Genomic DNA, 24,143 nt, shown 5'->3' on the forward strand with positions numbered 1-24,143 from the left:
TTGCAGCTGTCTCTTTGACACTTGCTTGTAAATTCTGTTTTGCGCAAATTTTGAAAAGTCGATATGTTTGCACTTCAGTGAAACCTTTCACTCAGGTTGTATTTTATGAAACAAGATTGAGGAATTTGAAAAAAGAAGGGCATGTTAAGAAAACAGGAGTATCACCTCTCTTTGAACGCTTCTCTTGACTTCATTATACACGAAAGGTGTGAAAGTAAACATCAAATGGAATTTTTTAATACCGTATAACAAAGTTAAAACAAGCTACAGAAGTGAATTGATGAACAACTTCAGAAGAATTGAAAGTACGATACCATGCTACCAAACTGTATTAGGAGACTGTTATTTGTTTTGGGACTGGTTTTATCTGGCACCGGTTAGTGACTCTAAAATATCTTTGCAACGATTGCCGTTTCCACTCAAAACACTAAAGGAATTTTAATAGTCGATAGATATACCTTTCGGTAATCAGTTCTTACAAAGTTAACAAGGGTAACAAGCATATTTATTTTTCTTATAAGCATTTACTTTATAAGAATCAAATCAATAACTCTTGATAGACAGTGATATACCTTTCGGTAATTAGTTCTTCGAAGTAAGCAAGGGATGGCGTGCAATATGAGCATGTTTATTTTAATAGGCATGTAATTTATAAGAGTTCTTAGAAATTAAACAACAATTGTTTTAAATTGGTCTTTTTAGCGATTTTAAGCCTTTTTTTTCTTGAAAAATTGTTTCATGAAGGCTCGATGTAAAGTAGATTTCAGATTAGAGGTTCAATCTCTACTTCTTTTTTTTTCCCATGCAGTTCAAATTCTAGGCAAAATTTTCGACTTCAGTCGTCTTGTTTTTATTAAATTCAATAGTGTCTTCATTACACGTTTTTCTTTTATAAGAACAAAGTATATAAGAACATAAGGCTTCGATGGCCAAAATATTAAAAACATGTTGAGAACATTTTAAGGCTTTGTGGACTCGAAAACACCCAATTTCTTAGGAAATTGCACAAAAATACTCACAAAATAGTGAAAATAAGAACACTTTAAGAACATTTTTAGGCTTAAAACTCAAAAAGTTTAGAACACCGGAAGGCTTCAAAAATTTTCGACGTTCTTATTAAAAAAAAACGTGTATGCCACCTCTTCTTGATCGTTAACTGGTTAACAAAAACACACCTGATTTCTTCGATCATACACATCAAATGGAGCCCTAATCGGAACAAATCAAAATTTTTAGCTAAAAAATATATACACTCCGAACCACACATAAAAAAAGTTTTTTTCGCTCATGTGGTTGCAGCTCTTTTGAAATCGAGATGAAAAAAGCAAGCTTTTTTTCAGTGGAGAGGTGATCCAACCAGGTTTTTGACTTTGCGATTTGAAAAACAAAACATTATTTAGATACAATAGTGTACTTACTTACCGTGAATTCGGGTAACTTGCATCAGTCGAGGGAAACTTGCACAGCCATTAAATGACTGGCGAATCAAAGCAGCAAAATTTCAAAACAAATGAACTACGCAGCTCCGCTCGCAGCTTTACTCTACCATTTTTGTTTTGATTTAACTTTGTATTTTGATGACCAGACGGGTCATTCATTTGAGAGCTATGCATGTTAGCCTCTACTGATGCAAGTTACCCGATCTCACGGTACTAGCTTACGAACTTGCTTAAAATCTTAAAATTTGCTCAATTTTCAAATGAAAACATCCACGCTGAGATTTCCGAATAATTCGAGAGACCAACGAAGTTTCCAAACTAAAAAAAACTCTGCAAAAACTATTTCGCAGATCATTCGACCTTTCAAATAGCCTGTACCGCAGCACTTTCCGAATTTTTACCATTCTTGAAAAAATATAAGCTACCTATTATTTAGAGGTTTTATTATGAAATAAGAGTGATATCATTTGCTTGAAGAAACAAAAAGTTAATCAATCAAAAACTTCTATTAAGATATTATTTTTAGAAGCTGTTTCTGAAGAACCATCGGATGAAAAATTTGCAGTCGTTAACACCGAAGCTGTTCTCAACCAAGATCTTGATGTGAATTACTACACTTTTGATAATGGTGAATCCTATTTTGTGGGAATCGCAAATTACCATAATCCAAGCTTTAGCTCAGGAAGTTCAGACATCAAATTCAAAGGAGATAAAGGGACGCAGTTGAATTACGATAACGAATTTGGGACGTTGGTGATTAATAAGACGTTTGACGCGAGCGGTATTCAAGCCAATCGGACGAATATAGAAAAGAATGTCGGAGGAATGGGAACAAATGGTGTTGCATCAGAAGGTAAGCTTTTACTTCTCTTTCGATAACTATCCACCCAAAGTTCGGGGAAGGCACTTACTAGAACCTGCTGTTCAAATTAAGTCCATTGCATACACAAAGTGAATCTAGAAAAAAATGTAACAAAATTTATGGAAATTCTCAAAATCATTTCAAGTTATCTGGAATGTAGTATATCCTAGAAAGAAAGATATTCGAAACATGTGAAGAAACATATTTGAATAGATTTTGGAAACGACTTTCAAGCGACTTTCGCGTCGTACGAATTCATTTATATATCGTTTCATGTTTCATTCTCAATAATGATATTAAAAGGAAACTTTTATCTTCACGTTAAAAATATAAGACGCTTGATCCTTAAACAACGAAAATTTTATATCCTTTCTTCTTACCTTCGTGAAAAAGTTTTGCTTTTCACCACACGTAAGTACTTTGTACAAAATATCGCGAAGGCTCAAGATCCAGTTGATCTTCGAAAGAAAGAACATGACATCACTTTACGACTCTGGCGAACCTAAAATACGGAAAGAAAATCTAGATTCTTGAAGAATAAAACTTGGGTAACAAAAAAATGACCAGATAAAACTCTTTCTGATGGTGAAAAACTGAAACTTAAAATAAACAAAGCAAAGCTCTCAACTGACCTAAACAAAAATATTAAGCAATACCGTCAGAAGTAATGAATTATAAAACTCTTCAGTGATTGCCTTTCCATCATTTTAAGACTTGAATATTTGGATGGGTTACTTGTAGGTTTTTTTTATGAGTTATGTTAAATTTGTCAATCAATCAATAAATCTTTGTTGTTTCTTGTCTGTGACCCATCCAAATATTCAAGTCTTAAAAATGAATTATAACCATGCTTGTCACAACAGGTTTCGGACCAGGCAGAGGAATCGGTCAGGGAGGTGCCGGACATGCAGGATTTGGCGGAAATTACGGTGATAGTACATTTTATGGGAAAGCTTACGGTAAAATTGGTCAATTTATTGGTGGAAGCACAGGTAAGCCTAGAAATTTACATCATATCAGGACTTTCAAAGAAAATACTATTACAATTAACCCTTTAAGTGCCAATATAGAATACATCGGAGGCGAAGCCCTCCTATAGTGCCCAGTTTGAGTTAGAAATCGTCATTTTTAGATAGTCTAACTCGTAGGAATTGGATTGTGCTTCACGATCAAGCAAAAAAAAATCAAAAGTGAGTCTTTCCAGCAATATTTTAAGTCAATAAAATGCACAAATTTAACAAAAATCCAATTTTTTGACCATTTTTAGTCAACGAGTGATTCAAGAAGCTCAAAATTTGGCCCTGTTTTACATTGTTTTGTCCTCTAGCGAATTGATTTGAAGTTTTAACACTGGGCACCTTCCTGTCATTCATTCAGGTCCACGCAGCCCTAACCTACCCCCGTAGCCGCCGCTCACCCCGCCCATCCTAAATCAGGCAGTCCAAAAGAAAGTAGCCAGAGACTCTAAGCTATCCAACGAGCTATGAACAAGCTTCTAAATCCTTTTAGATCCAGAGATATAAGCCTTTAAAGTGCGAACTAGCGATTTTCTTAAGCGACTTTAAAAAAGGATTGTGGCACTTAAAGGGTTAAATCCCCTCTAATCATTGTGGTGAAATTACAAAATGGCTGATTTTTTAGGGTTAAATCCCCTCTAATCATTGTGGTGAAATTACAAAATGGCTGATTTTTTAGTTCCGGCTCTATGTCTTTTCTCTAGCTGTAGTTTATAACCTTTCAAAAAATTGCGCAATAAGAAAGTTATTTTGCATTTTACCTTGACAATTTTAAACACCATCCATTTACTGTGTATTCTTTTCAGCGGCCAATTTCCAATATTCGTGGGCAGCGTCAGGTGGAGGAATCATCATCATCAATGCTCCGCAAACTAACTTCGTGCTAAGTACAAACATTTTCTTCTTTGAAATCTCATTTCTTAAAGACCTGGCTAGACTTTGAGCTTTTGTCAAACAAATTCGCTAACGAGCAGGCTTTGAATTAAAGAGCAACATCAATAAAAATATTTGTAGCAAACATTAAAGACTTGATTTTAAGCGTATGTCCCAGTAATGTAGGACATTTAGACAGGCTTTGGGGCTAACCTCAATGTCGTTGAGGTTAATATTTATAAAATATTATAAAAATATGCAGAAGATCGTTCAAGAACGTCTAATTCATTTCCTTCTTCGATATAGCGGAGAATGGTACGATCACTGTCAAAGGAGAATCTCCGATATTGGATACGAAATACTTCATTCAGTCTGACCCTTGTTCTGGCGGAAGTAGCGGTGGATATGTTCAAATCAAAGCCTATAAGGTTAGAAGTGCACACCACCTTTAAAGTAGTCTCGATTTCCAAACCATTATTCTTTTTACGCAAAAAAAGGGGCAATTCTCCTACAAAGTAAAAAATAGGAGTATGTCTGCCATAAAAAAACCGCGTGAAAGAGTGTTTTGAATAATTTTTCCTCTTTTGACGAGCGCACTTCTCTTTTGCAGAACTGTTCATTTCTTAAGTGTTTGATAATTAGGTGAAGCTGATTATTGACCTGGAATCTTAAATTATTAGTCTAGATCTAGACCACGTTTATAGGAAATAACATTTTTGCGGGGAAGTTAGGCACCAACTACAATGACTTCCTTTAGGTTGTTTTTCTAACTGTATGGAATAAACTCTTTGACAGAAGTGTAGTTTTTCTTCAAATCATAAGTATCATATCTAGTCTTTATGAATCCCGATTTCTCTGACGAAGCCCCGGGTACTACGAAGGCTTGATAAATAGCCACTTTAACAAAAAGATAAAGCTGACTCTTGCTAATTCGAACTGGAAAGGGGGATCTTATTTTCTCGACTTATAGAAGCTTTTTTAAGAAGTTTTCTCGTTAACGGGAACCTGAAATAAATTCAAACTAAAATAAACTTTGAATAAGCAACAGTGTGGTATAGAATTTTTCATATACAATTGTTATATTTGCAGATTACGATATACGGAAAGGTGGAAGCTCAAGGTGGTGATGGCGGTTCGTTCAATGGGACATTTTGTGGAGGCGGTGCTGGGGGCGGAATCATTGAGTTGAATGCCTTGGAAGCCATTACTGTTTACGGCTCATTGAATCTGGATGGAGGGCGAGGGTTACGGCATGGTGGACAAGGAAAACTTAGCATGTCAAGTAAGATGATAATCCGATCGTTGAATCGAGTTTAAACCTTTTTTTCCAGAATTCGTTCTTAACGTTGTGGTTTAAAAATTTTAGATAAAGCGTTGTTTTCTGAACTTATTTTGCTTTTGTCTTTGGTAGAAGAGAAATAACAGATACCAGAATCGGGACCAGAATGCAATTCCATTTCATCCACTGTCTAATAGCGGAGACTTGAGGCTTTCTTAGGGTAATTTTTTCTTAAAAAAGGAGTACATAAAATCATTCTTGCCAACTTTTGTAGCCACCATCCAAAACATGGAGATAAATACTGATTTTTGTTATATGCGTTCCACGGAGTTTGGAAGCAAGTCTCTAAGTGGAAAAATCATTGACAAAAGTGGCCAAGGGACTACATGTAAAATCACTCTCCGCAATAACTTTCACCTTAAAAGCGGTGGTACCGTAACCCTCACTGGGAAGAACTTGCTATGGTTGATTGGTTCAGTAGGCTCCACTTTTCGCTTGGATGGAACATTGAAAGTCATGGGGGATGAGAATGCAATGGTGGCGAGATCAAGCAGTCGTTTTTTAGGAGGATACCATAACCTAAATGGGTTCTCAAATGCAGGTATGAAGTTTTTTATAAGTTTTTCATAAAAAACGCCTACTTTCTCACCCACTAGTTCTCAAGTTATTTTTTTATTCTGGTGTTTTTTTTTGCTAGCCCAGTAAAAGAAAAACTTTCCAACGGTTAATTATTAGATTCTTTTCTGGAAACTCAGTTATTTTACTATCATAAATAGGCTCTTATGTTGATGAATTAAAAGGTCTGTCTTTATTGAAGAACTGACTCTTTTAATATTTTTCGGAATTCTAGGTCCAACTTCTGGGAAGTTTTCAGCATTCCATGGAAGCAGGCAATCGATAAAAAACTTTGACATCAAAATGAATAGATTGCTGGGTGGTAGTTCTTGTACAGGTAGGAAAGCAAATTCGCAACATTCAAACCCTGAAAAAATCCGTTCTTACTTATCGATCTGTCCTCATAAATATTTCATACCAAGAGATAACTAGCAGGATTTTTAAGCAAGGGGAGAAAACATAACGATACATGAAAACTCGATGGGGACTGATACTCTCATTTTTTTAACTGGGGATTTGAACGCTATTGTTATGAAGTCAGAAACTTCAGTGGAAATGGGAAAAAATAGTACGAAAATTGGAGTATTATTTTCCACTGGAACAATATTTTAGCCAAATTTCCATTAGGAGGAGTCTCACCGCCGGGTCTGTGGGAAGAGATTCTTCACAGAGCGAATGGCACTGTACTTCACTATACTTCACATCCTCATTATACAAATTTAGAGATATCGAATGGTATTGGTGGAGGATCCATTGTGATCCAGGTTGAAGATGGAAATATCGAAATCACAGAAAGTAAGGCTAAATCAATTTCATTTCATTTATAAAAATGATTTTTATCATAAACTTGTCGATTAAAATTAACTGAAAATTGAAATTGAATACTTTAGTATTTCGATAAAAAATAGCTTACAAATGTCGTTAATGAAGTGTTTTAGTCGAACTAATTTATTTGTTACGCCATATTAAAAAATGTGACGAAAGAAACTCTGGCATACAAAAATATTTTTGTTTCGCCAACAATAGGTGGTTCAATTAGAGCTGATGGATTTTCATGGAAAACTAATTCAGGTGACAAATGCGGAGCAAGTGGTGGAACCATTCGCTTGAAAGCCAAAAGTGTAAGTATTTAAGATTAGTGCCCTTTGTCAATTTTTCTGAAGCTCTACCATAAAAGGAAAAAGAAAATATTACCACTGCCTCGTTTGTAGCTCGAGAACCTTTTAGTCAATTTGGATTACTGCATGGGACTAAGAATGCCCACGATGAAGAACTAAAGAAAAATATGAAGAACAAAATTGAAATACAGGAGTGTATTATTTTACAAACACTCCATGTTTATTTTCTAGATTGCAATAAATGGCGTCTTATCAGCTAAAGGAGCGCAAGGCTCAAAGTCCAGCGGAGAGGGCGGAATCATTATCGTTAGATCCAATACCTTAAACGTTGGCTACGGTGCAAGTTTGAATGTATCTGGAGGTGATAGACCTCTGAATGAGAGTCTAGAAGGAACGGTTTCACTTTTGAGTATGTTTTTTTCTCTTGGTGTTGAGATTCCTACCATCTCTAAATTTCATCTTGCCTTTTTTACTACCTTCTTACGGCGGCCCTTATTGAGGTTATATTTTCGTCGCCGGCGTAATAAGGCCCGGCGTACGGGATTAGGATTCAATTGTTTCCAGGGTAGAAATAGAAAAGTCGAGCTTCAGCGCGTAATTAGGATTCTTTCTTTTAACTTGGTGTTGACAAGCAGGTAAGGGGTTGATTTGTTGTTTCTTTTGCTTACTAACACAGAGAGTCATAAAGTCAAGTCCAATATCTCCTTCACCTTCTTTTACAGATCTCACCGACAACGTTCGAACTAGTACCCAATCTTCATCCACTTTCCAGCCACAAGCAATTAACCCTTCTGCGTCTTCCATTGAACACAGTTTATGGATCTCAACGAAAGAAATTCCAACTAGCTCTCTATTTGATTTACAAGACCTATCAACAAGCTTTGTTAGTTCAGGTGAAAGTCTCAATGCTCCTAATGCAGATAAAACAAAAGATAGCCAAGAATCTTTTTCCATTCGAAACATGGAAACCCCATCCACAGTTAGTGCAATAAATACATACTTCATCAACCAATCTAAATCTTCTGCATATTTTCACACTTCAACATCATCAGTGAAGCAGGAACCTGATGTAGAGGATAAATTGATTAGACCAGAGTTACAGGTGAAGTAGTGTTCATATTTTGTTTTGTTTCGATTCTAGAAAATGTTTTTTGTTCCCCGTAAAAGCACAATTAAATTTTCTTAAATGTATAGTAAATGAGTCACTGTAGAATGATTATAAAAGGTTGTCTCTCATTGTATTGTATGGGCTCAAATGTTTTTAATAATCAGTTCCGAACGTCTTTTCGTACAGGAGATTGGACGCACCAATCTAACCACGCAAGGAACGTTAGCCATTCTCAGAAACGTCACCAAAACGAAGCTCAATCTTTCAGAAATGGATTTCACATTGCAAGTCTACAGGAATATTTCATTCGCAAAGTTGTCAAGAAGCACGTATACGAGGCTGGAGATCATGAAGGTAGGTATGGTCTTCTGAGTTGATATGAGGTTGTTTTTTTTCGAAAGATAAATTCAAATTTGGTATTTGTGGAAGTTGCTATCATTATGACAATGTTGTATGGATCACTAAAGACCAGTCTCAATTTTCACGCGAAAACTTTTTCTCAAACGTTTTTGCCTGTAGAAAAGATTACATCATTAAGACAGTTTCGAGTGAAAAAGTAAAAAGGTTGAAAGAAGTCCAACTTTTTTAAATCGTTACGTCAAATTTGCCCAATGGAATTGCTTCATTTTCAAACGACCTATAACCTAGACTATGTTATAGGCTAAGACAAATAACTATCTAAGAAATAAGCCGGGATAAAACGGGATTTTTGTCGAAAAGAGTTTACAGCCGATTTTTTTTCGTGTACCGCCTTAACGCCATACCGCAATTTTTTCCGCCTTTACTATCACTGTAACGGACGATAACATCGTCTACAACGACCTTGCAAAAACGTTCATTTCGCGCGAAAGTGGAGACCGGCTTTAAGTACCTTTAAAATTGTTTCAATTTTGGTTTGAAATTTTGATGTGTTTAAATAAACTTTTCAGGAGCTGTTGCTGATTGCTGATAACCTTCTCGAAAATTCAAAACCAGAAACTGAGAAAGAAAATACTCCAGAAAAGAACAAAAAGGTTTTCTGTTTACAAATGTTCTGAAATAAGGAGTAACAGAAAATATCAGGCTTAGACTTTTACTGTGGTAGTAATAGCCTAGCTGGCGGTGCTACCTCAAAACCAAACCAACAAACTTCCCGAAAACCTAATAACATTGTCAAAACGTCAAAACAACGTCGTCTGTAGACATAGTTTTCTTCTATATAGACATGTCACACAATGTTTTGGTACTTTTTCTTTTCCAGTTTGAGAGGGTGTTGACAACTGTGGTATCTTCATTGACCTTTCTTTCGGTAGCCACTGGACGATCCTCGGATAGAAAGAATCAAACTGTCGTCTTGAGGTCAAAGAGCACTGGTAAATAGTGGATTTCGTCTTAATAAACTACACACTAGAGAAATATTATTAGATCCATTGTCAATAATTACAATAATCATCCTCGCGTGTAAATCTTAAAGCGCTTTTCGACAAATTTTAGATCTTAGAACAAAATATTTTTTGGGGGGGCGATACAGACGATGCTATCGTCCATTTTAGAGGGTGAGTAACCGCGGGAAAATATATAAGCATAGAGTCAGGGCGGTTTACAGGAAAAAAATGCCAGTAGAGTTTGGAACACTGTAAACAATGTAAACACCACCGCTACTGCTTACTCCAACCAAATTTATCACGCCTCTCCTAAACTATTCCCTTTTTTAGTAATCTTGTGTAGACGATCTAGGGGATATTGTGTTGTTTCTATAGTTCTTTTCTTCGTTTTCTTCCAGTTTCAAAACAGCCTTTTCAACATAATTTTTCTTGCTCTGAGATCTGGAACATATGAAATATCCATGTGCCTGCATCAGAGTACCATCTGTAACCACCGTTGTATCGCATGGTCGTGAAAAGGGTTCAAAAGATTAGTTGCAAGGAATGATTTCCCATTTACACTTTCAGCAATTGAGATCATCACCCAATTACCACAAACAAGCAACTCAACTTCAAAGAATATTACTTTCCCACAATACTGCAACACAAGGGAACCATGTCAAGGTGTCACCGATGTTCCACAGTCACTCTTAGATGTTGATAACTGTAAGTAAAATGGTCTACTCAAGAAATAATTCATATTATTAGGGAAGTCTATTTCGGGAAAGGTGGCTCCTCGCTGAGTATTTTTCAATTTTTCAGGATCCCAGCCTTATTATGACAATGTCATTAGGACCATTATAACATTTGGAATGGACAAATCTTTTCACTTATTGATGTCATCTTATCAAAGCAAAGGGCTGCGTAACGGACACTCCATAACTAAAAGATTTTCCATTTTTATTGATAATTAGCCCCTTAATTTTAATTGGTTTGTTAGAAATAACCGCCGAGATATGGTTGAGATAATGAATTTAAACATCAATCATTTTAAACTTCAGATCAATTTACTGTGACGTCAATTGTCGTATCGACTGACTATGGAAATTTCTCCAGAGTAAAGTAAGACATCCGTTGACCGTATCATCTGGCTAAGAAATAAATCTTCTGCCAAATGAAAAGAGGGTGTTTTCTTCAACTTGCGTCGAAAAATATTTTCAAAAAATACCATTATACCCCATTCAACATTATGAATTTTATCAATTCGAGATTCTCAAATCTCAAAATATTTGATATTTCGCTATCAGATTTCTTCAATATTCACGAAATGCTGTAAAGAAGGAAATTAGTTTTCAAATGTATTTTTAGAACGAAGAATGACTCGGAGATCGGATCACAAATTCTCTCTCTAAACGTATTTCCAAAGCCGACCGAACCTTTCAACGAACCAATCACAATCAAGCAAAGATATAAAACATCGGTGAGAATTTTCATTGGATAGTCTTGACGACACTATCGTCTACACAAGGTCATTAAAAAGGGAATAATTTAGGACGCGGGATAGATATAATAACATTTTGGTATGCTCAGGGCAGAGTAAACGTCGATTCTCTTCTCAATTTTTCCGTAAACCGTCTATTACGGCTTAGGCATTTGCTCATCCTCTAGCGAAAAAGTAGTTTATCATCTACAGAATTCTGCGATTCAGGCTAATTACGACTGTATACTCCACGCATCAAATTTTTTTACGGATAGTCATGTATCATGTATCATGTATACATCGAAACTCCCACTTTCGTAAAGCATTCTTACCTCAACCCTATTAGCCAACGAATATTATTGAATACATTTTAGGCTAAAAAAGAGCAGAGGATACCGCGCACTGCATTTTGGGCAAATGAAATAGCCCAATCAGGGTAAGTATGTTTGTTCTTGCATTTTTTTGTTACATGCATGAGAGTGTCAAATACAGTTTGACAAACTCCAAAAAAGGCTTGATTATAAAGTTTAAATTTACTTCTTTTGGTTATATTACTCTTTCCCCTTAGTGGACACTGGTCATTCTCTGGCATCACCACATTGCAATCAAATGACACAACGATAACAAGCAGTGTTCATCATTTGACCAGTTTCGCTGTTCTTGTCCAAGTTACCGATTTTGAGGTAAATGTACAACTATTTTTAACAATCAAGCTGCTAGTTTTTTACATTTGAAACATGAGCATCCAAATTTGAGGAAAACACAGATCGAGCAGATTGCAAAGTTCAATATCTCTATGAAAGGCTATCTACACGTCTTTCAGGGGTTCAAAGTTTAGACATATTTGGAATTTTTTACCATAGATTTCTGAAGAACACCAGCTTGCTCTGTCCATCATCACATACGTGGGTTGTGGCTTTTCATTGTTCGCTTATCTGCTGACTTTTGGAACACTTGCTTCTATCGAGTTAGTAGAAAAGTCTATTCCTTACTACGGGTCTGAAAATGAATTTGGCAGAAAAAATAATAGGCATAGACCTGGGCATAAACCTTAAAGAAGTACAGGGAAAAGTATAGTGATAGCTTCATTGCTAACGTTGCATTTTCTTTCATCTCTATCGAGTTAGTATGAATCTGCCCTGCCCTATCAATATGAAATAGATTATCGAGAAAAATATATAACAATACTTTATCTGACACTTTTTTTCTCAATTTTTGCAGGGCCTTGGCGTCAGAACGAAGTCGTGTACATTTGAATTTAGTTCTGGCGCTCGGTATTGGACAAGCTATCTTCCTTCTTGGGATTTCAGCAACTGGAAATACGGTAAAATACTTATCAGTTTTTAGATTACAATAAATCTCCCCTTTAAAATTCCAAATGCTTTATACTCTATTTAAATGTGGATTTCTTACAAACTTCTAAGCTCTGGTTTGGACGACCCGCTTTTCACTCTGTCTATTTAATAGTTTGCTGATTAAAGTCAATGCTTTTCCATCTTTGACGTCAGTGCAATGACTGCTTTCAATCTTTTTCTAGCAAAGATCCAACTTTCTTCTCACTTTTTCCTTACAATTAGAATAGACAGGACAAAAAGTCAACCATATAAACTAGAGCTTACTTTTCTATCCAGGCAGTATGTACTGGCATTGCAGTGAGTTTACATTACTTCTTCACGGCTGGTTTCTCCTGGATGCTTGTTGAAGGTTTGGTCCTCTACTCCAAAGTGGTTCGTGTTTTTCACAATGGGAAAAACTACATCAAGTACTATTTGTGCATTGGTTGGGGTAAGGAAACATTTGTATTCTTCCTTAGACTAGCAAACTAATAGATGAATTAATCATGTCAGAGAGCGGACACAGGACGGCTGCAGGCGTTTGCTAAATAGGAGCGTAGGAGAACAATGGAAGTTGGTGCGAGGGTTCTGATGAACTAGTTTAACTAGCTTTCCGCTTCTCCCGCCCAACCTACAGTCACTTTTCCTTCGTGATATCTTTCAAGCCCAACTGGCGTGGTAGTCTAATTTATTTGTACGTTTCACGTACACTTCTACTAATACAAAATTTACTTGATTAAAATAAGATAACTCTTGCAAGCTATTTGCTTGAGTTCAGGACTAGCCTGGGAATCCATGCTATGATTTCTTCTTTGATAAACTGATGGCAAAATGTATAGCATGGTACGGGCTGAGAGTTTGAATTTCCCAGATCCTAATAACGGTAGAAAACATAGCCAATCAAATTTTGTTATTCTTTTACTGGTCACACTTTCTTAGAGAAAGCGCAACTTTCGAAATTTGGTTTTTATTTTAGTAAGTGAGGACAGCGCTAAATTCGAATTTCCCACTGTAAAAAATGTGAGTCCAATATTGGACTCACAGCTCGAACCCGTCTTGTGTACATCAAATTATAAAAAAACACACAACGGGTCTCCTGTCTAGTTCAGGACACGTCTTGAAGCTTTACTTATATAATCAGTGTTGCAATTTCGATTTTGAAAGGGTTTGTTGGCTATACTCTCAGCCCTATTGGAAAATCTTTGAGCGTTTAAATCCTGAAAGCCTAAGGTCCTAAGTAACCACGTTGAAGGGAATTCCCCTTTTTCTCAATTATTGTTACTTTGATTGTGGACTTTCTCTACCTTTTTCAGGTTTACCAGCAGTTCTTGTTGGTATTTCAACAGCAATAAAGTCGGATGGTTATGGGAATGACCAATATTGTTGGATTTCCATTGAAGATGGTCTTGTATGGGCTTTCGTTGGTCCTGTTATCGCAGTGATTCTGGTAAGTTCCATTTATAAGAAAGAGATCCTATAGATGGATAGAGTCGGTATTTTACGTAATCTTGGACTTTTAGTTAGTCTGTTGATTATTTTTCCGTGGGCGGTGGGGTGAACGGCCAGCCGACTCGGCTATCTATGAACTGACTGTAGCAAGAAGGAGCAGAGGTTCGAATCAGGAACCCTCGATTTGATTAAGGCGATAACGTCTGGAACCATTTACTCGACCATCTTAGCCAGGTCTCCACTAAAATTCTACGTTCTTATTGCGTATTTCTCGACTTCAACTGAGAAGTTTATGTCATATATGCGTTAAAGGAATTATTTCTGATAATGCCTTTTTTACTTGGTAGATCAATTGGTGTATTTTGGTTTGGGTGATCAAGATATTAATGACGTCAGTATCAGGGCCTGTTAGCACTCATCCCAAGACGAAAGAACAAATCAGGTAAACAAAATACCCTGAATGCAATAGAGATGAATGGGGACGAGTTTACGGCAGTTTTATCACCAGAGATAATGATTTCGGGTCAACTGTTTAAGTATAAAGGGGATTCAACCGGGTATCTAGTGTAGTATTGGGGAATTGAAAGATAAACATTTTGCCAAACTGGAAATCCTCGGATCATCAATTTAGTTCTAAAATAAATCACCACAAAAACCTCTAATTTGTTTATACGTTGTCTTTAGAGCTGCAATCAAAGGAATTCTAATGTTAACACCCATCCTTGGAATCACTTGGATATTCGGAATGTTTGCTGTAAATTCCAAGACAATAGTGATGCAATACATCTTTACTACATTCAATGCGTTTCAGGTGACTGCTTTCTTATTTCTCACGTCACTTTTCTCATTAATTTATTTGATGAATATGATTTTCAAGCGATTTGTTTTGAATGAATCTCTCGTGCTAAAAAAGTGCTAAAATCAGAAGACAAGGAAAAGAATTAAAGGAATTGGCCATATTTTTCAAAAACGAAAGCTTCCCCAAATCGAATTTGTTCTTTACGGACTTTCTTGGTAAAGGTTTCTTCAATTAACTTTCCAATACTATAGTTCTTGAATTTATTAATTTCTTTCCTCATAAAATCATTGCAGGGATTGGTGATTTTTGGGTTCTATTGCATTGGCAACAACGAAGTGCAAACAGCCCTCAAACGTCTTCATTTGAAACACACGGAAAACTTCACTTCATCTTTGTTCAGAAATACTAACACTACATCTGACTCCATCGAGGTTGGTTTTTGTTTGTAACAGAGTTTTAACATTCGAGATTTTTGTGGATTGCACGAATTCAATTTTGTCTTTCTGTTTCTAAATTTACAGATTATAAAATGTCTATCTAGACAGGGGATAAATTTCAAAAAAAGCTAAACTGTCATGTTTATGGTATACTTTAATTAATTTATACACCCCCTTTCCACAGACCTGGTAAGACTTTCTCAGCCAGCGGGGATAAGAATAACGGACTGGAACTCGATGGGGATTAATATTCCAATATTTATTATGGTTGAGGATTTCAATTCTTTAGTTTTCAAGTAAGACGATTCAGTGGGGATGGGAAAATAGCATAAAATTTTACAGTGAGGATTGGTTTATTTGATTATTTTCAATAGGGACAAAAGTTAGTGGATAATTTTCCACGGGAGACGATATTTTGGCTAATTTTTCCAGTGGGAAGGGGTCCTAGTGGGTCTGCGAGAAGGGGTATTGAGAATAAAAACACCTTTGTGAATATTTCTAATGTAGCTTTCTACTGCAAAACGCAAGAAGAAGATGAAATCAATCCAAACAAAAATCGAAAATTCGCCGCAAAACTTACCCTCTTCAGGTCAGTAAAACTTTACAGTGTAAGTTAAATAAATACTTACTTACAAACTATTGAAAAGCAAGAAAAAGCCTTAAGATTCGCTTTGCAATCAGAATAACGTTTTAAATTTAGCACTTTGTTTGTTTTTATGCAACATACGTTTCGAAAACCTGGCGATATGTTTTATTAATAGCTTACTTACTTTACTTTAGGCATCCACTTGGGGTGACATGATGTGTTCCCTCCATCTATCTCTGTCGTGCATCAGCCGTATAAGTTCCCTCTCTTCCAACCCAGTGTCTTCATGTATCAGTGATTTAATCGTTTTGGTTGGTCGACCTCTTCGTCTAGGCTTTTCAGGTTCCCAGAACAAAAGTTTTGTTGCAGGTTCGTTACCACGTATAATATGGCCAGCTAGGCGGAGACGGCGGATTTGAATGACTTTGCTGATTGGAGGTCGCCCTCCGTAGAGGACTCTGTTGGTGGTATGTGATTGGGGATTGATGTTTTTCACCCTTCTCAGCATCCTTGTGTAGGTCCCGTCAATTTTTCTCTCGAGAGATTTATTGAGGGACCAGGATTCACATGCATATAAAAGGATCGACATGATTGTCGCATCAAAGATCTTTAGTTTCGTTTTAGCAGAGATTTTCGACTTCCAGCATGTATCAAGCCTGTTGAGAGCAGACCAAGCTTGTGCCATTCTCGTATTGACTTCAGTAGATGTTTCGGAGTACGAGCCGAGGTATTTGAAGTCTTGGACCTTTTCAAGTTCTGATCCATCAATGGTTTTGAAGCTTTGGTTGTTTGTTGAGTTGATATGCAAGTATTTGGTTTTTTGTATATTCAAAAACAAGCCAATAGATTGTGTTGCTAATTCAACTTTGTGGAGAACACGCTCTGCCTCTTTGATGCTTTCGTCAATTAGGGCAATATCGTCTGCGAAGTCTAAGTCGGCAAGATGAATTGAAGGGTGACGGCGGCTTCTTCGTCTAAACAAAGTCAATCCATCAGAACTCTTTATGGCCTTTCTTAGTGCGTAGTCCAGAACGATGATAAATAAGAAAGGTGCAAGTGGATCGCCTTGTAATACCCCTGTTTCGATTTTAAAGAACTCAGTTTCACCTTCCTGAGTAAGAACTGTCGCAGAGTTGTTTTCGTACCATTATTCTGATGGCATCAACTATCTTTCGGTGGAATTCCGTATGCATGCAGGATTTTGAACATACGTTTTCGGTCGATGCTGTCGAAAGCTTACGGAAGTCGATGAATGTGATAACCCCCTTCCATTTTGTGATTTTTCATCTCTTCAATTATCGTCTGAGGGCAAGGATCTGGGATGATTGTCGATCGAGAGCTACGAAAACCATTTTGGTTTGGTCGAAGTACTTTATCAATTTCAGGACGCAGTCTATTTAGAATCAAGCGATTATAGATTTTAGCCGAGACTTGACTGAGACTGATTCCGCGATAGTTATCGGTTTAGTTAAATCACCCTTCTTCGGAACAGGTACGATAGCAGACAATCCCCACTCAGGAGGTCGAGCGCCATCTAGAGTTGCATTGCAGAAGGTAAGAAGAATTTCTTTACATTTAGGGAGCTTCCACAGTTCGAGTGGAAGACTATCGAGACCGGGTGCCTTGTTGTTTTTCATTTGTTTGATGGCTGATTCAATTTCCGTCATAGTAAAGTCTCCGGTAGAGATGTTTTCGTTGAGTTCAAAAAATTTGTTGAGGATCAATAAGTTCGTTTTCATCGGTGGTAACGTTGTTAAGAAGTTTCTGGAAGTGGTCTTTCCAAGTTTTTAGTCTATCGTCTCCTGAAATGAAACAAGTAGAGGGCTTTTTCTTTCCCGAGAGTTCCTTAACAAGTTTCCAAGCGTTTTTTGAGCTGTTTGTCGATTTGGACTTGTCAAATTCGTCTAGGATGATGTTGATCCTTGTTTCCTCTTCTGGTAATGTGTTGCCTTGAGGTGTTGTTGTTTTGACGATACGTCCTCCAGTGGTGCGTTTAACACTTCCGTGCGAGCTTTGGCGACACTTTCAGGTTCTATGGATACATTTCTTTCTTTGTTAGGTAGGACTGTTTTTGCCGTGTTGATACATTGTACAGCAAGGATTTATACGATTTGTCCGTACAGTTTTCCCAGTTTACTGATAGATTCTCGTTTATCGAGTTTGCTGTAGTTGGATCAGCTAACTCTTTCCAGTTTAGTGCCTTTTGACGGTTAGTCTTTGGGGCACGGAGGCTTAGCTTGCACTTGGTCACGACGATGCGGTGGTCAGAACCGATGGGATCAGAAGAAGAGTGTGCTTGAGAATCATGGATAGTGTTTCTCCATTTCTTTCGGCAGAGTATGTAGTCAATTTGGCTAAGGTCTCCGGTGGGAGATTTCCAAGTCCAAAGGGAGCTTGTTCGTTTTTTGAAAGATGTGTTTGTGGAGAATAAGTTGAATTCTGCAATGAACTCTTGGAGATAATCACCATTCTGGTTGCAGATGCTATGGTATGAAAAGTTGCCGGTTTATACGGGCGTTGAAATCTCCACATATTGCGAGGAATGAATGACTTGGTATTGTAAGAACTAGGTTGCGCATTTCAGTGTAGAATCTTTCGATATCTTTTTCATCGTAACCGCTATGTGGAGAGTAGCAAGATATTATACTGGATTTTGGGTTACCTCTGAAATCAGCGATGATAATACGATTTGAAATCTTTCGAACTGACGACAGAATTGGTAGAAGATCTGTTCGGATGATGATTCCTACTCCGCCAATAGTTGCATTGTTTGCTGCTTTCCAGGCGGAAGCAGTGAATAGTGTGTAACGATTCAATGGTTGAGCAATTATCTCAGGGTCGTTTGCATTATGGAGGAAGCGATGTTCTTGGATAGAGCATATTGGAATGTTGAATTTCTCAAGGTGGACGACTATCTCTTTTCGTGAGTTAAGAGAGTTCAGAGTGCGACAATTGAGTTGTGCGATGTGAATGTGATGCCTTTGGTTAAAGAGTCCTTTCTTTTCCTATCATCGGGAGGTACCCTCCTTGTGGGGTTTGGGGTATCGCCGTCATTGGAATCGATTGTCGATACAATAGGTTGGAAAGGACGAAAATCAGGGGCTTCAACCCTGGAGCGATTTAAAGAACTGTTCATGTTGTCTAATGGCTGAAATAGCAGCGTTGAGTAGCCAGTTCTGTTGCTGCCTTGCGGTTCCCAGCTAACTTGGGCGATGTGACTGAATGAACACGTTGTCTCAAAACCAAAATATTAGTCTGTCAATATATGCTAAGGAGACTTCAACTACCCGCAAGAATAGAGGTTTGTTTGTTTCACTACATTCGTCTGGCTTCTCCCCTTTGACCTGTTCGGCTTGGTTGAACCTACCAGGAGATGAACTCCCGCCGACATAGCTCTCCGGATCGTAGAGGCACACAAGCTCCCTCACCAGCGACAAGGTTTAGTGAAAAGAAGGAGAATAGCGTTTGTATGAAAACCACGCGGATCACGCATTTAGGATGGGAATTAAGTGGCTTTATTTCCCATCCAGGAGTTTCGTGTCTAGCCCTTCGGGCTTGGAAGTTAATGTAACCAATGTTGTCAGTGTTTATTATATTTAGACAAAAAATTTGGAACGTCTCTTTTACTCAGAATCCCTCTACTATTCGGGACCTCAGAGTATTGATCGTTGCATTTTTAAAGTGTCGTTGTGAAAAACCGAAACTTTTACTGTTTCTTTTTTTCATATTCTAGGATCGTTATTTGTTTTTGTAAAATGAAACATTTTTACTGTTTCAGGATTTGGGTACAAAAATTACAGATGAGTTAAACAAATCGTTGTTGTGCTCGAAAATTACAACGATCATTGGTAAAGCATAAGAATAATGATTTATCAAACATAGCATATACGTATTCAACTTTTAATTTATCAAAGCCCAATTCAAATTGTACATAACTTAATATTATCTGTGAAGATTGAAACAGAACTTGTAAAAAAAGAGTTGAATCATTTCTCCGATCTTGTGACCATAGCTTAGCATAATGTAGAGGGCCAAATCTTTCATCCCTAATCCTTGAAAATAGACCGCAAAGATCATGCTCTAAATGATTCTTGAAGATTTCGTTGATTATTACACCCCCTTTTCACAGACCCGGCACGATTTTTTTTTCAGTCAGCGGGGATAAAAATAACGGACTGAAGCTCGATGGGGATCGATATTCCTATATTTTTAAGGATGGGGATTTAAATTCTTTTGCTTTCAAGTCAATTCAGCGAGGATGGACAAAAATCGGAGAATGATTTTCCACTGGGGACGATACTTTGGACAATCATTCCAGTGGGAAGGGTTCTCGCAGTGGGTCTATGAGAAGGGGGTGTATTATTGTTGCTCTCTTGATATTTTGCTCAATTCAGTTTGCATTTCTAGACAATAAGTGATGCTAGAATACTAAAAATGAACATTGAAAATATGAGGAATGCCACGGTACACAATAGACGCAAGGTACACTCTGCGCTGGCACAGAATCGATAATAGTCAAGGTAGAATCTGGATGTATACATGTTGCCTTTTGTTTTACTAGCAAGAACGGAAGATATTAACTTTTTACTCACACCTTCAGAGTTCATAAGGGTAAAATTTCCTTTTTAACACATACGTACTACGATTTGGGTAAAAAGTTAGACTCTATCTGTGGAAAATTAAAAAAACTGTGATATTAAAATCCAAGAGAGACGAACAAGCAGTTCAAACTTGACATCTCATTACACCTGGATTACAATAAATACTTCTGGCAAATTGCGAAAATGGAATTGGTCGTGTTTTTCCTGCCAAATCTCCAAACAGGAAAAACAATGCAACGTCATCTGTTACCTTACATGATCTTAATTTGTATTTTTCATGGAATAATGTGCTACAAAGTCGAAAGAAATGACAGAAATATTATCCACAATTCAACAACTAAAAATGAAAAGAAATATCCAGTGATTAATGCTATCGCGATGATTGACAACATTGACGATGGTGAAACAAAATTCTCTGTCAAAAGGAGTTAGAAGCTTGTTCAAACCCATCAATCGCAGCAGGAAGAATATTCGGAACATTGGTTGCATCCCTCGAAGAACTCAAGAGTGCAGACATGTTTTTGACATCGTAACTGGTGAACTGAAAAAAGTATGCAGAACCGTTCGTCGGTTACTATGCAACTAAATAACAAATTGTAATACCCATGTGTCTGAAACGTTTTCTTGAAGTAATTTGATTTAAATTTTGGATTAAAGTTCATTGTAAATTTTTTTAGCAGAATCTAAGTTTTGTTTTAGACCGAAAATTCTTAATTACTTTCAAGAAAATCTCCTAATGATTGATGTAAAGTATTATGTGTATTTTAATGCTTACGCAACTAATTTAGGCTCATCCTAGAGGAGGATTATTCAAAAATACTAGTTATTAGAAAGACTCGGAAATTGAAAGGGAAAATCTTTTGAAAATCAGGTCAACTTTTTGCCCTTCTTCAAAGAAATTTTATTGGTGGTAGGGGTGCTTCAGGAAGAATGAATGGTGAACTTTATGTCTTCTGTTTGGTCGCAAGTTTGATTTTACAAATGACTTTTACTTAAAAAGTAGAAAACATTACCAGCAATGTCGGTGATGAATATGAAGAAGGATTCTTGCCTCACCAAAAAGAGCCAGTTGAGGATGAATCGATGAACGGACTTGGCAAGGATGAAGTCTTGTTCAAAAGAAAACCGAAAAGATTTAACGCGATAGTGAGAGCTGGAACTCGCACGATCGGATGTCTACCAAAACCCATTCAACATTGTAATTACGTTTTTATTGAAGGTGAATTAAAATATGTTTGCACAACTATAGGTTACACCGTTTGTACCTAAAGTTTTTCTTGTTACATATAATATGCTTTAATTCAAATATATTTCATTAACAAGTTAAAAATTTTCTACACATTATTAATAGTTTCATGCTGCTTACAGCAATAATCGCACGATGGGTTATTTTTTCTTATTTGGCGCGCCCTCAAAGAGAGCAATTAATCGTTAATTGCATCCTGTAGAGAGCAATTAATCATTAATCACACTCTTCGATGCCGTGCCGATGTTTACTAAATTGATTTTATTGTTTTTCTTACACTTTTTCTACATCGAACGTTTTGATTGCATTCGAAATTCATTTTGTGAGAAAGAAAATCTATAAACAACAATAAAAGAAAAACATAGAAAGAAGAGAAAAATATTAAACTCTCAGTGTAATTTCTGTAATTTACTTTCCTAACTGGGAAAAAGTAGTGAAAGCTTTCATGCTGCTTACAGCAACAATTATCAGATGTAAATGAAAATCAAAAACATACTCTTTTGTCGTGTTCACACTGCAGACCTTCCTTAATTAAAATGTGGTTTGGAGAATCCTTTGTTGACTACAATACAGAACGTGCATTTAACAAAGAGTCGAACGCGTAGTATTGTAACTTTTAATCAATCTTCCTAAATTAAAAGTCGTAAGCTCTATTGTCTTGAAGGTAGGGTAGAGGCTTCCCTTAAAACAAAAGATTTTATGAAGGAAGATACATTAACATGAACAAAAGGAGCGTTTCCTACAATAAAGTATGACGTACATATTTTCCATTTAAATATTTCCCATTTACTGTAAGATAAAATACCATTCCTGGAAAGAGCAGAGAAGAGCTTAACCAGAGAGGCATTATGTACCATTTTGTGAATCTTTGATTATGAACCCATAATCTTGTGAACCATAGCCGAATGATACTATACCTGTAATGACCGAATACTTTGGCTGGGGTGGGGGTCATGAAATTGAAAATATCTTCAAAAGGGTGCAAACTCTAAAGTGTTTCTCTATAAGACAACTTCTGATCGTTGTATGATATTCAGAGATCTCGCTGATCTACGAGAATTGATAGTGTATATTGTCTGACTTATACAACAAGGCTAGATAATCCTAACTGTAATCAGAGATGGCTGAACAGGACTGAAATTCCTCTGACAATACCAGGACTGTCGTCTTGATCTCTATCGATTGAGGGCCGATTAAGGTATCTCTAATGCGAGATTCCTAGGATTTGAACTGTAAGTACTGTACTACTTGAAAGGCTTTCAGTAGTTAACAAAAGTAAAGATGTTTTTTTCTCCAGTACAACTTCACCCAAGAAAATAGACCCTTAATTTAATTCAGAATTCCAGTTATCAAAGACGACGAGAGTTTTTGAATAATGTTTGAATATAAAGATAACGTTCAAATTGAAAAAAAAATTGGTAAAAAAATAGATGTTTGATGACAAGAAAAAAACATTTACATTAATTTTGTTAGTAAAAAAATATTTTTACAAATAGTTTCTAAAAATCAAAAAAAGTGTAAGGTATGTTAATACACCCCCGTGTCACAGACCCGCTGGGCACCCCCACCCGCTGAAAAAAAGGTCCAAAATTTTGTCCCCGGGGAAAAAAACGGGCTAAATTTGCCTCCGGGGAATCCCCACTGAAAACTTTAAATTTTTCTAGATCCCCACTAAGTAGCTCTTCAAAATTTTTATTTCCCTGCCGGTCCCCACTGAAACTTGAAGATTTTGAGAAAACCCCGCTACCCGCCTATGCTCAAAAACATCAACAGAATTTATGCAAAACTTTAGTTTGAAAACTTATGTTAAAAAAACTGCTAACTGTTATTCTATCTTTGATTAACTCTTAACTGATAATCTTTATCTTTAAGACTGACTGTTCATTGTCAAGCAACTTCATCCAGCCAGCCAATTTTTTTTAACATCCAATTCAGATTGTCTACCATATTTGTTTTGATTTTGAAATACCTTTAAATATATATTTTGCACGCTCGCAAGCTAAGCGAAACAAACTGTCAGATTTCTTTACCTAAGTAGTACGCGCTCAGCTAGGCTAGAAAATCCCGATTTTTTGTTATGAACAGGCCTAGTCTAGAATGTGAGACACTGGAAAAACTGTTTTTACACTGGTTTACACAGTGGTTTTAAACCTTTGTGCTCTTCATGCAGTTTTATGGAGTTTTGATGATTAAAATGGGTTGAAAATAGACTTCTGTTGACCCTGAGAATACTTTAATGGATTTTTATCAGTGTCAGTTTGATGTTTTGTAAACTGTTGTGATTATGATGAAAAGGAAGACAGAGAAAACAAACTTGGAAAACTTTGCAAGCAAGAAGCTGAGTCCTGACACCTGAGAGGGACATGTTTGTCTGGATTTATTTCTACCTCAAGAAAAAAGAACAGTCATCAGACGAAACTTATACAAGGGAGAGAATGGATATTGTCATTGTAGAAACTCAAAAATTATGGGAATGATTTGCTTTGAATCTTGTTGTGAGGAATTTCTGGAGGATTTTATTTTGTTCATCATGATACAACATGACCCATGGCCTGTAA

At 36.7% G+C, this 24,143-nt stretch overlaps 1 protein-coding gene across 1 annotated transcript; it reads left to right on the forward strand.

Moving 5' to 3' along the window:
* The first annotated feature begins 258 nt into the window (after positions 1-258).
* Positions 259-19,708, forward strand: LOC136818380 (adhesion G protein-coupled receptor L3-like). The gene is made up of 29 exons (XM_067074718.1): positions 259-376; positions 1,966-2,292; positions 3,165-3,293; positions 4,124-4,204; positions 4,497-4,618; positions 5,280-5,472; positions 5,744-6,070; positions 6,320-6,421; positions 6,808-6,879; positions 7,111-7,205; positions 7,434-7,611; positions 7,925-8,304; positions 8,497-8,664; positions 9,240-9,323; positions 9,551-9,662; positions 10,242-10,379; positions 10,715-10,775; positions 11,022-11,133; positions 11,508-11,569; positions 11,702-11,816; positions 11,997-12,100; positions 12,355-12,457; positions 12,765-12,918; positions 13,781-13,914; positions 14,264-14,358; positions 14,601-14,727; positions 15,009-15,146; positions 15,660-15,741; positions 19,517-19,708. The coding sequence occupies exons 1-29, from the start codon at positions 316-318 to the stop codon at positions 19,540-19,542; spliced, it is 3,882 nt and encodes a 1,293-aa protein (XP_066930819.1). The 5' UTR covers positions 259-315; the 3' UTR covers positions 19,543-19,708.
* The last annotated feature ends 4,435 nt before the right edge of the window (positions 19,709-24,143 follow it).

Source organism: Clytia hemisphaerica, unplaced genomic scaffold, assembly GCF_902728285.1.
Source record: "Clytia hemisphaerica strain Z4C2 unplaced genomic scaffold, Clytia hemisphaerica genome assembly, whole genome shotgun sequence".
Classification (NCBI taxonomy): domain Eukaryota; kingdom Metazoa; phylum Cnidaria; class Hydrozoa; order Leptothecata; family Clytiidae; genus Clytia; species Clytia hemisphaerica.

Coding starts and splice junctions, on each gene's coding strand:
- LOC136818380 (XM_067074718.1), top strand. CDS start 316: ATGCTACCAAACTGTATTAGGAGACTGTTATTTGTTTTGGGACTGGTT. Junction 8,305..8,496: donor TGATTAGACCAGAGTTACAG/GTGAAGTAGTGT, acceptor CTTTTCGTACAG/GAGATTGGACGCACCAATCT. Junction 15,742..19,516: donor GCAAAACTTACCCTCTTCAG/GTCAGTAAAACT, acceptor TTACTGTTTCAG/GATTTGGGTACAAAAATTAC.